Source organism: Euphorbia lathyris, chromosome 6 (genome assembly GCF_963576675.1).
Source record: "Euphorbia lathyris chromosome 6, ddEupLath1.1, whole genome shotgun sequence".
In the NCBI taxonomy this organism is placed as follows: domain Eukaryota; kingdom Viridiplantae; phylum Streptophyta; class Magnoliopsida; order Malpighiales; family Euphorbiaceae; genus Euphorbia; species Euphorbia lathyris.
The window spans coordinates 31,556,266-31,568,955 of record NC_088915.1 but is presented as its reverse complement, the minus strand read 5'-3'; the positions used below and the strand labels follow the sequence as shown (position 1 = coordinate 31,568,955).

Here is a 12,690-nt window from a genome sequence, read left to right as displayed (position 1 = left end):
GGGTATGAGATGCAAAACATATATCCGTTAGGGTAATGGAAAGTGTATATGTAATTAAAAAATAAACGGATAAGAATTTGTGATTAGCACTACTCGCAGGTATTTTACCCGTTGCCATCCCTACATTTATTTTGGTACTTTATTCCTTTATTTATTTATTTTATTTGATTATTTAAAAAGCAGGGAATTGGATGCATTAAGATAACAGGCGGAGGCATAAGCTTGTCCGTGAAACCCTGAAAAGCCGGTAGTTGTATAGACGGAATGCCCTAAACATTGAACACGGGGTTTGAATTAGAGTTGTTTTCTACAAGCATATGCCATTTCTTTTTATCCCAAAGCATTAAAATATCAATCTTCGTATTTTTGATTTCTGCTTCTCATCATGGGTTCAGGTGCTGAGTTCTTCTTCCTTAATTTTTTTTTTTTTGTGTGTGTCTTTAATCATTACTAAGCAGTGAATAGCTAGGGCTTTAAAAGAATTCAATTAGATGTTTTGTTGATGCGTAGTTATTACCGATTAAAATCACTAACAATTTAAAAATGAGAATGTGCAGATGCGGATATGGAGGATTATGGATTCGAGTACTCGGACGAGGAGCCTGAGGAACAGGATGTTGATATTGAGAATCAGTATTATAACTCCAAAGGTTTTTCATTATCTCCTTAGCTTACTCAGAAATAATTCGAAAAAAAATATCATATTCTAAATCTCCCAAAAATATGCTCACTGTATCTGAACTAGTATGTACAGTATGCCATTGCCGGGTTGATGCTCGCACACAACTGTTGTTTTGAATGTTAACTTGATGTTGTATATTCTGAGAGATTGGCATGTGTACTTAGCTTTTTTCACAAGGGGTATTTGTTTCAAGACAAGTTCTATGTGAACCTACTGGTCGTTGAGTTTGAGGCGAAGAGTTTATGAATAATTTTAGATGATAAAAGCCATTAGGATCAATTTTGCCTGCAGAGGTTCAATTTTTCCCTTATCCTAAAAAAGAGCTCAATTTTGCCCCCATGCTAGAAATCCTAGCTCAAGTTTACCTTTTTCCAAAGAATTCCGTTGCTAATTTTCATCTATATTTACTTGGAAAAGGGTAAAATTGAGCTAAAGTTTATATCATTACGGAAAAATTGGGTTGTTTTGTATGACGAGTGTAAAATCGAACTTTAACCTTAGGGGAAAATTTGACTCATATCCCATAATAAATGGACCTATTATTAGGGTATTAGGAACGTTACCATCTTGAGTATAGGTATTTCTCTGTGTGTTATGTTTTAGTTTTCACCCTATTGCCTCAATCTTTGTACTGTCACCTTCTTTTTGACTAGTTTCTATAAATTCTTCGGCAATTGACTAGTCCTCTTCTAGTAGTCCATTTGTGTTCTACGATTTGCTTCTTATGAACAACAGTTTTTAATTGACTTATGAAGTAATTTTTATGAAAATCTTTGTCAAGTTGAGATTAAATTGAGGAGTGAAATCCTCATTTTTGTCAATCAAGGACTTAATTGAGTAAGTTGTGAGAGTCAGTAGAAACTATGAGTACGAATTAAATCTATCATATAGTAAAATAAATCAAAATATGATACTTAGTGAAGTGGAATTCTGATTTGTTCAAGTTGTAACACACTTCAAAATATAGTAATGAATGTACAATTTATTACTATATCATATCCTCAATTTTTTATGAAGTTATCCGATTATTTGCCGTACTATTATAGTTTCATTTTCTAAATTTATTCCATCAAGCAATGTATGTTCTTGATGCATTCAAGAAAAATAGCCTACCATGCTTCATCTACACCATACTATAACAATAGTATACTTTATTGTCTGCTCTGTTTTTCTCTTCTCTCTCTCTTTTTCATATTGTATGCTCTTGATGATAAAAGTCCCTAAGCTACCGGAATTGAAGATTTGAAGCATAAGTGGATGTATCCAATTGATTTAAGAGATATATATGATGATGAGTAGAGTTGATCATAGTTGTTAAAGGCGCGCCTCAGGCGAGGCTCAGGGTCTTGTGCCTAATAAGTCGTAGGCAAAGGCTCTGTTAAAAGGCTATCGCCTTGTGCGCCTTGCCTGGGCTTTGCAGGCTCTCCTCAGACACTCCTCTTCTCCGTTTTGATTAATGATTAGGCTTTTAATTTTTTTTTTCTGCTCTCATTAAAATAAAAGGTTGATTAATCTCAACCAATTATCCTATTTAGTAAACTTAAATCTAAACCGTTGATCTAAATAAAAAAAATAATAAGAGACGTAAGAATAGAAGGGAGGGAAGAAGAGTAAGAGACATAAAGGAGAGGAGCTCCTTCTTCTACTTCTTCGGTGCGATACAAGAAACCAGCAGAGGTCGGCTGCAACTCTAGTATCTTAGTCTCTCTTGTCAGCACTTGTTGTTTTTGACGTTTAATATTACGTTTTTATGGAGTGGATGAACTTTAAGGATATGATGAACAAGGTGTTTAAGATGATTGGTTGGCTACTTGGCATGAGATATATTTGCTAGGACTGTTGAAACTGAAAATGTTGTGATCACCTCCACATCAAGTGCTAGGTCTAAGCCAATGGATAAGAAAAAAATGGCTATCATTTGAGGACCAATACTCCTTTAGTACTTACTGATGATTAAGATATTGAGTTAAAAAAGGGTACATAAGCGAAGTTGAAGAAGAGAAGTTGGATGTGATCAATTTTAATATGATCGATGATGATGATGAAGATGGGGATTATGTTAATGTTGATAAAATATCTTATGCTTACTTTGCTCATTATTACTAGAAAGTCCATGTAAGATCATCATCTCAAGCCTATTTTATTTGGATTTAGTCATCTAGAAAACATTTATTCCAAAGTTGCCTCTGTTAGTTGCATGCGTTGTGCTTAGACCTAGGGTCCTTTTGCCTTAATAACTAGTTCACTTGACACAACATAGGTACACGACAAATTTGTAATCGTAATTTTTTTTGATGCTCTATCTATGCAGTCTTTTGCTTTTTTCTTTTTTGGTTATCCACTTCAGTCTTTTTATATTTACTAATTTGTTCTGTTTTCTTTTTCCTTTTCATTGTAAAAAAAGGTTTGGTCGAAACAGACCCAGAAGGTGCACTTGCAGGTTTTGCTGAAGTTGTTAGCATGGAACCAGAGAAGGCAGAATGGTAAGCTATTAGCATTGAAATTTTTTTTTTTTTTTTTGGCATCATTCTACGATGGTCAGAGATAGTAGATTTGTGGTGGAAAATGTGTTAGGAGAAAAGCATGAGATTTTCTTAATGCATTATGCACTAGGCCATATACCTTTATTGAAGTGTGCTTTTTCCCGAGTGAAAGGACCTAAGCTTGTAGTTTGAAAATTCTTTGTGTACATATTTGGATTTTTTGATTGGATACTATGGCTGATCTAGGTCACTTTTCTTTTCATGTTCAGGCATAGCAATAGCTAGAATTGGATGCTAAAATCGTTTTTGAATATGTTTACATAGATTCTTCTATATACTTTTGTCACGATTATTAGAGTAATTAAGGGGAATTATTTAGGTGGTTATTTATCTTACATTAAGTTGTTAATTAGTTGTTTGATTGCTTTAAATAGTTGTTATTCTGTAATAGCTGCACTACAAACAACAACAACAAAGCCTTAGTCCTGAAATGATTCGGGGTCGGCTAACATGAACCATCGTATAAAACCGTGAAATCAAGTCGTGTCAGCGACACAAATTCTCTCCCTCCACCCTGTCCTATCCACTACCACATTTTCCTCAATCCCCAATAAACTCATGTCACTCTCGATCACTCTCCTCCAAGTTTGCTTAGGTCTTCCCCTACCCCTCACCACTACATCCCTTTGCCACTCTTCAGTCCTCCTAACCAGCGCATCAAGCGCTCTTCGTCTTACATGTCCAAACCACCTTAGTCGGTTTTCCCGCATTTTATTCTCAATAGATGTAACCCCTACTTTTGTCTTAATTATTTCATTACTCACCCGATCCTTTCTCGTATGACCACACATCCATCTCAACATACGCATCTCCGCCACCGACATTTTATGAATGTGACAGTGTTTCACTGCCCAACACTCCGTACCTTATAACAATGCTAGTTTGATTGCCGTGCGGTAGAAGTTTCCCTTCAATCTATTAGGCATGCCGGGATCACAAAGGAAACCCGCAGCACTCTTCCACTTCGCCTAACCAGATTTAATCCTATGAGCAACATCTCCATCTACTTCTCCATCCGTTTGGATAATAGATCCTAAATACCTTAAGCAATCCAAGGCCTGAACAACTCTCCCATCTAGGGTGATTGTCCCTGCCGGAAGCATTTCGAGGCCCGTAACAGCTGTACTATTACGGCGAATTTGTAACTGCTGCCAGGTCAGCTCCAATTATTCCTATTTAGGGGCCCTCTTTTGTATGGAAAACGTATCAGAATTATATTGAATTAAACTTATCTTCTTCCTTCTTTTCCTCTCCTTTTTACTCTCTTCTTCCCTAATTCTCAGTTTCTCTCTTCTTTCCCATTCTTCTCTTCTCTATATTCTATTTCTGCCCTAATCTTCTACTGCCAGAAATCCTAATCTTGACATTGATATCAGAGACTTCTTTCCTCCGGCCATGGAAGAGTTGAATAAGCAATGGGAACTGTTTCGCAAGAAGCAACAAGACTTTTTTGAAAAAATCTGCAAATCCCTATCAAAATTGGCTCAACTGATTCGAGAAACTCAAGGAGTTTCAAATCCGTCATCTGTTGCCTTCCACCTGTTTGATGAAATGCCTGAGAGGAAGATAGGCAGCCTACACAAGCACATCCAGCCTTTTGGTGTTGCCCGAGAGGAAGGTCAAGTTGGAAGATTCCTATGTGCAAGGAATCACTCAAGTTGTGGGGAAGGAGACCGTTGCTAGAAGTGTTAATCAAAGTCAGTTTGATGGCCTTACCTTTCAAACAGAGAAGGTAAACTTCATCATTAACCTACCTGATTCGAATTTCATTAACATGTTGAAACCTGAAAATCAATTTGAATCAAGGTCATGTCAACCCATAGATCTCTACAAGCAAGCTAAGTTTCAACGTATCCATCTCAAGGATGTGATTGAGGCTCCTAAGCCCAATCCTATATTTAGATCTCCTGTAGCTCCTAAGCAGTGCCCCTAAACTGACCATTCTTACACCAAAGCCTCTGCCAATATCAACTCAGCAGCTGTAACAACTCAGAAATCTAAGCCAACATCCAGATCTTCATTAATTACTTCACCTTGTACCCAAAACACCCCAAATAAACTGGAAATTTTGCCTGAACCCAATCTGCTGCCAGTGTTCAGCCAGAAAACACAGAACAGTTTGCGTTTTGGTACAAGTGGTCGGAATTCATCTGTTGGCCAAGCTATTGGGTCGCCCTTCTTTCATAATCATGTTGGTGTTGTTGGCTCTTCCTTGTCAAGGAGTACAACTCCTTATCTTGAGGGGGAGATGATTATTGATACTTTGCCAGATTCACAGAAACAAAAAAGAAGATATCTCATATATGATATGATGGTAACAAATCAAATCTCTGGTATTGAGAGACATTTTTATGAACAAGGGAAGATGCTTAAAAGAGAAATTATTGAACTCACAATTCTGAGCAGCATCATACATATCAGGCCAGAAATCCTTCTTACATAAGTTACTTGGAAACCTTCAATGTTAGGAGAAATGAATTCTGGGTGCCTTCTATTGTGACCAAGCTCTTGAAGGATTTCATTCTAAAGCTCACACATGATGCAAATGAACTTAGTTTTCAAGGTTGGGATGATTCCTACGTTATTCGCACCTATGAAGGACTTCTTAAGTGGAGGTATGATCATATGAACTCAATTGACTTTCTATTTGAGGTGGATGTTGATAATCATCATTTAGTGTATCCTTTTTTGAAGGAGGGAAAAGGAAGTTGATGGAAGGAAACACTAACCTTTCCCTTAATAGATCACACCTTAAACCCCTTAATTTCTTCATTCTCCTTGCTAAATCTCATGGTTCCCAAATTCCTTTTAATTTTCAATCAAAGCATCTGCTATTCTGGGTTTCACAATATTGTTGGGGTTCCTAAAGATCCCATTCTTTGTGTTAGTGTCACCTATAACCAAGATACCAGCCCCAACAAGCTGAATTGGGAGGTCGGTGCTTACAGGAGAGAGGAAGGGAAGCCCTTTGTTCTGAATGTAGTGAAACTTCTATTTCTTCCTATATATACTATGTACAGCGGACATAGGAGTCACTGGGTTTATTGTGTGTCTATGCTAAGTGCTATATTTTTGGGGCTTTCATCAATTGTTATTGTTTTCTTTTTGTTGGGGGCAGCGGTAGAGGAAGAGGAAGAGAAACTTCCAGTTGGAGTGGAAGCTCTATTATACTACCTGAAGAGGGCTGAAGTGTACTTCCTTGTTGATTTGGTTTTGTCTAGGATTTCCGAAATTGTGAAAGACATCTTTGGATTACCATTTCAGGGAATTGCATATGCTAAGCGTTGGCATAGTGATGTTAGCATCCTTTCAGAGTATGATTGGAGTTTTTGGGAACTCTTGGAGTTATTTCTATCTTCATTTATATAAAAGAGAAGGAAACCATTGCCACACTAATGTGGCAGCTCTTCAAAATGATGCAGTATCAAGCAACGGTGTACGACATACTCAGGTGCCATTACTCATTGCTCAGTTGCAAAAAAAGAATTGAGGGTTGTCTTAGTTTATTGAGATTCTCTGAAGTGGTTAGCTTTTCCATGAGTCTGGCTCTATGGTCCAATTTAATTGCAATCATGCATCATTTGCCAAAATCACTGGGGTGCATGTTGATCTTGACCTTATGGAACTTCCTGGTCTTTTGCTAGCAAACTGGTGCTATGAGAACTTCTCCTTGAAGCAGGAAATACTTTATGGACTGTTTGCTCAAAATATATATTTTGTGGGGAATGCTGACGTTGTTAGTTATTCAAGCATCTCCAACAGAAGGTCACGTTACATCTCCCAATGTTGGAAGAAGCCAATCCAGTCTCATGTTTCCCAATAGTGCCATTGGTTATGAAGCTGCTTGTTATTGTCGCATTCGGAATTGCGGTCCTTGCTAGTTGCTGCTGGCACCCTTGCCTCGAACTTCCGTAATGCTCTTTTGAACCACAATGTTGGCAACTCAGTCCCTGACTTTGTACATTCTTGGGGTCAAGACTGTTCTAAAGGAGGAGGGGGTATTGTCACGGTTATTAGAGTAATTGAGGGGAATTATTTAGGTATTATTTAGGTGGTTAATTGTCTTACATTAAACTGTTAGTTTGTTGTTTGATTGCTTTAAATAGTTGTTATTTAGGAAAGTTTTACAGCTGTAACAGCTGTACTATTACAGTTGTAGGAATTTGTAACTGCTGCCAGGTCAGCTCCAACTATTCCTATTTAGGGTCCTCTTTTGTATGGAAAACATATCAGAATTATATTGAAGGAATCTTATCTTCTTCCTTCTTTTCCTCTCCTTTTTACTCTCTTCTTCCCTAATTCTCTGTTTCTCTCTTCTTTCCCATTCTTTTCTTCTCTATATTCTATTTCTTCCCTAAACTAATCTTCTACTATCAGCAACCCTAATCTTGACAACTTTATAGAGGCATCTGAAATTAGCATTGTGAATGATGAAGCTATACTAATATTTGTTTCTTTTTCTTTTTTTCTTTTTCTCTCTGAATCCAACATTCTTCTGCTTCAATAAAATATGCAACTGGAGATTTCACTTCTTTTACCTCATTTTGTTACGAAAATGTTTTTTGTGATCTCTATGTGGCCTAGCTCGTATTGAAGATTTAGTTAGTAATTTATTTATTCTATTAATATTTTTCTAGTCAGGCCATAGGAACAAGTGCTGTTACTGCTGAACTGCCAATATTCTTGAGAAATTAGATTTTTGTAGCATTGATTTATTTACTTATGTTGAAAATCCTTCTTTTGTAATCATAAGAGTTTTGAAGAAGCATCGCCAGTTAGATATGCTTTTTAATAACATGATTATGGGCACATTGATCATTTGATTTCTTTTATTAAATGTATGTTTAATGAATTATATGATTTATGTAGCCTGCATTCACTGTGGGTTGCAATTTTTTTTTTCTCTCTCAAAAGCTTGCTATTTTGCCTCCTGAGAACCAATGCATAGCTTCTGGTTGCAGATTGCTCTACTCTACTCTGCCTGTTCTGTTTTTTTTTTTATCTAGCCCTTTGTGTCTTGTCCTATCTGTGTGCTGTATAAGCCAAAATAGATATCGCTATTACTGTTTCATTTCAGCTGTTGTTTGTGCACTTTCAGTTTCTGTTCTAACTTTTCTACTCTTATTTGTAGTAGTTTAATTTGTCTTAGTTTTTGTACTTTCCCCATTAACAAACATCTTGGGTGTCCTAGTAGTGTAATAATAGAAATAATTGGACTATCTTTTCTTAGATTTATAAAGTTGTGCATCCCATGATCGCTATGTTTCCATATCTCTTATATGTATGTGTGTGTGTGTGTATGTATACTCATGCACACATGCGCGCGCACACACACATATATGTAATCTTGTGTGTTTGTCAACTACTAACGGGACCATTCTGTTAACTGTTCTTTCAACCAGGGGGTTCAAAGCACTTAAACAAACTGTAAAACTTTATTATCGCTTGGGCAAGTATAAAGAAATGATGGATGCTTATAGAGAGATGCTTACGTACATTAAATCAGCAGTGACACGCAACTACAGTGAGAAATGCATAAACAACATCATGGACTTTGTTTCTGGATCAGCTAGTCAGAACTTTGGTCTCCTGCAAGAATTTTACCAGACCACCTTAAGGGCCCTGGAAGAGGCAAAGAATGAGGTAAGGTATTCTGTTAATATTGATACTTTCAGATGTGCATATGTCAGGATGCTTATGTAGTCTTATCTTGTGCAGAGACTGTGGTTCAAGACAAATCTTAAGTTGTGCAAGATATGGTTTGACATGGGTGAATATGGGCGCATGAGCAAGGTGCACTAGATAATTATTTGAGTTTGCAGCTCTTTTATTAATGATATTAATTCTTAATGAGATTAAATTGGTTTACATAATCAGATTTTGAAAGAACTCCATAAATCTTGTCAACGAGAAGATGGTACAGATGACCAAAAGAAAGGTAGTCAACTTTTGGAGGTATATGCAATTGAGATCCAAATGTACACTGAGACCAAGAACAACAAAAAGCTCAAGGTAAAGATTTTCCATTACTTTCTGTTTCCACTTGTGTATTGTGATGATATCAGATTTCTATACTTTGATTTCTCTGATTGAGTTGTGTTAAAGGGGTTGGCAACTTGGTGTTATATATCCAGAAAGAGAACAAGAAAATAAACAGTACTTTGTACTGAACTATGTGCCTCTGCTTCAAGTGATTGATGATATGTGTCAGCTATTAATATGAAGTGGACCTTTAACTATCAGCTTGAGCTTTTAGTTCAATTGGTTCCATGACATGGTATCAGAGCCACCAAGTGGTCCAGGGTTCGATTCCTGGCAGCCCCATTTATTGATTAAATTGCAGGACATGGTAATATGGGCCTGTGTTTCACGCTTCAAGCCCAAGTGAGCTTTCGCATGTGGGGGTGTGTCAACTATTAATATGTAGTGGACCTTTAACTATCAGCTTGAGCTTTTAGCTAAAACGGTTCCATGACAATATGCTTCAGTCTAATTAATTAAAGTAGTAACTCGTTTTATTAAAAAGCTTTTTGATATTAGCATGATAATTCAACTTGAGTTGAAACCTGAACATTTGTAAGAATTTGAGGGAATAGGTAGTCTATGAACTAATTTCATGCTTTTGCGAACTAAGATGTAGTTGATGTGAAGCAAAGGTCTATTACATACAGTAAGCAACAGCCAATATGTTTGCACAGAGTTGGCGCTGGATGTCTTGTCATTTTTGAAGTTGCAGATAAATTGTTGGTTATCCAACTAATCCATATTAGGGGATAAGTTGTTAGGCCCAGTGTCTAAGATCAATAAGTAGGATAAATGCATAATCTTAGACAGGCTGATTTAAATGCTGTCTTTGTGTTTATTAATATATCTACTATTAATGTCTTCCTGTAGTATGTCAATGATCCAGCAGTACGCTTTTGTGAATACTTTTAATCAAAATAAAAATTAGGTGTAAATTTTTGATGATATTACATTTCAAATTTGTTTGTGAGAGTTCAAGTTTTCTATTTGTCGGATTATGATTTGCTTTGAGGTGTCAATTCTTTCTCTTCCTGCCTCAAGGATTGAATATTGATGTTTTTATGTTTTCATCTACCAGCAATTATACCAAAAAGCCCTTGCAATCAAGTCAGCAATCCCACATCCAAGGATAATGGGTATAATTCGAGAGTGTGGTGGAAAAATGCACATGGCTGAGCGTCAATGGCCTGATGCAGCAACAGATTTCTTTGAAGCTTTTAAGAATTATGATGAAGCTGGGAACCAAAGACGTATACAATGCCTGAAGTTAGTTTTTCTGTTAAATTTATATTTTATTTCCTTCTGTTATTTACACACCTACATACAGGTGATGTCATTATTTATGACATGAAATGTTGAAAAGAGTAAGAAAGGGACTTACTAGAAACTTAAGACAGGCATTAGTATGAAAGTAACTTCTAGTGTAGCTGTCCTTGTCATAGACAATATACAGTAAATAGTTGCAACTTGCAATTGCCTGTGCATGGAATCTAGTCATGGTTTTGTTAGGATTGGACAACATCTTGACTGCCATTTTCGTTAAAACTTGTCTCTAAAATTCTGTGTTACTGTTGAAAAACACAAGCGCACATGGTGTCTCATCGCACCACCCTGCTCTGCACAGTGCTTTTTATAATTAATATTTTTTTGGGAGGATGATATGTAAATTATTATATTTTCTTTAGTTCTTAACTTAAGTCATCGCACTCAGATAGGTGATCAGTTGCACATTATCGCTATTGAGGGTGGTTTATCTTGCTTTTACATTCTTTCCATGATACACTGCCAATATCTCTGAAATGAGAACTTTCAAGCACCATCTTATTTTCATATAACCCTGATAGTTGTCATGGTTGTCAGGTACCTTGTTCTGGCCAATATGCTGATGGAATCAGAAGTGAATCCATTTGATGGTCAGGAAGCAAAGCCGTAAGTACTTGTGTACGTTGTTATGTTCGTACTTATCTTCTTTCTGTCTCACTTGTGTATTTTGCAAATCTCCCTTGTGATGGTTACTATCCAGATACAAAAATGATCCTGAGATTTTGGCAATGACTAACCTAATAGCAGCCTATCAACGAAATGAAATATTAGAGTTTGAGAAAATTCTCAAGGTATGGTTAGTGTATCTTGATTAAATTTTTTCATGACTAGATTGCTGTTACCCTACTTGTGTTCAAATTGCTATTTGGATTTTTTTGTCAGAGTAACAGAAGGACAATAATGGATGATCCATTTATACGGAATTACATTGAGGATCTATTGAAGAATGTCAGAACTCAAGTGCTGCTCAAACTTATTAAACCTTATACAAGAATCCGGATTCCTTTCATATCAAAGGTGAAGACTGTTGTCATCTTACTATTTGACCTTTTTTCTTGTTACTATAAACACCTTGGTTACTTGCAGGAACTCAATGTGCCAGAAAAAGATGTAGAGCAGCTGTTGGTTTCATTGATATTGGATAATCGCATCGATGGACATATTGATCAAGTGAACCGGCTACTAGAGCGTGGCGACAGGTATTTTCTTGTTAAATTATCTTGTTGGTACCTGTTTGGTAATTCTTGTTTCAGGAAGCAATATTCATGAATGTAAATTATGGCGCAGGTCAAAAGGAATGAAGAAATATACAGCCATTGAGAAATGGAACACACAGCTTAGATCTCTGTATCAAACTATCAGCAACCGTGTGTACTGAGATTGTATCGGCAGGTATCGAAGTGAAGTTACTTTTGGTTTTTCAGTATTCAGTATAGCGCCAAAAGAACTCCTTTCTGCTGTTCCTGTATGAAAAAAGTAATCAATTAGATTGAGAGTTTCTGTGGTTTTTTTTTTTTTGAAGAAAATGAGGGGTAGAGAATGTATGATCTTATAGTATTTACTCATAATTTTGATATTCAGGAAATTCCCATCTTACTTTGTGCATGTAATTCATCTTAGCAGGCTTATAATAAAAATGGCAGCAAACTTTTGAAAAAATAAAATAAAAATAAAATTACAAAACTACTTTTGTTGATCTTTATAAAAACCTGTTACTCTACGTACTTAGCAGATTGAGACACAACACATATTTTGGGGTGATAATCTTTAACAACCTTCCATTTATGGTCCGATTTAGTTGATTTTGTAAATTAGTATAGTATTACTATTTAGTAAAGTAGTGATTTAAATGAATGAAGTGATGAATTGAATTAAGAAAATGAAAGGTGAAGCAAGAAAGTGAATTATTTTCCACAAAAAGTAATTTGATTTTATTTCAAAAGGGTCGACTCAGATTAATTTGTTGGTATTGATGGGTTAAACAAGTTTGTGACAAATCTATTCAGCTCAAATTTGTTGGGTATTAATTAATGGATCGGATTAGTTAGTTTGTTTATTTATAATGAACCCATGAGTTGCTATCGTGGTTGAGTTGGATTAGGACCACACTATTCTAAT

At 36.1% G+C, this 12,690-nt stretch overlaps 1 protein-coding gene across 1 annotated transcript; it reads left to right on the top strand.

Moving 5' to 3' along the window:
• Positions 1 to 230: 230 nt before the first annotated feature.
• LOC136233176 (COP9 signalosome complex subunit 2) lies at positions 231 to 12,166 on the top strand. The gene is made up of 12 exons (XM_066022780.1): positions 231 to 395; positions 558 to 650; positions 3,087 to 3,165; positions 8,628 to 8,868; positions 8,944 to 9,018; positions 9,103 to 9,237; positions 10,328 to 10,515; positions 11,110 to 11,178; positions 11,273 to 11,363; positions 11,455 to 11,589; positions 11,659 to 11,771; positions 11,860 to 12,166. The coding sequence occupies exons 1-12, from the start codon at positions 386 to 388 to the stop codon at positions 11,948 to 11,950; spliced, it is 1,320 nt and encodes a 439-aa protein (XP_065878852.1). The 5' UTR covers positions 231 to 385; the 3' UTR covers positions 11,951 to 12,166.
• The last annotated feature ends 524 nt before the right edge of the window (positions 12,167 to 12,690 follow it).

What these genes read in the sequence shown, in the direction of transcription:
- LOC136233176 (XM_066022780.1), top strand. An exon ending in TCAGTATTATAACTCCAAAG is followed by an intron (nt 651 to 3,086) that starts GTTTTTCATTAT and finishes TTGTAAAAAAAG; the next exon opens with GTTTGGTCGAAACAGACCCA. An exon ending in GAACCAGAGAAGGCAGAATG is followed by an intron (nt 3,166 to 8,627) that starts GTAAGCTATTAG and finishes TCTTTCAACCAG; the next exon opens with GGGGTTCAAAGCACTTAAAC.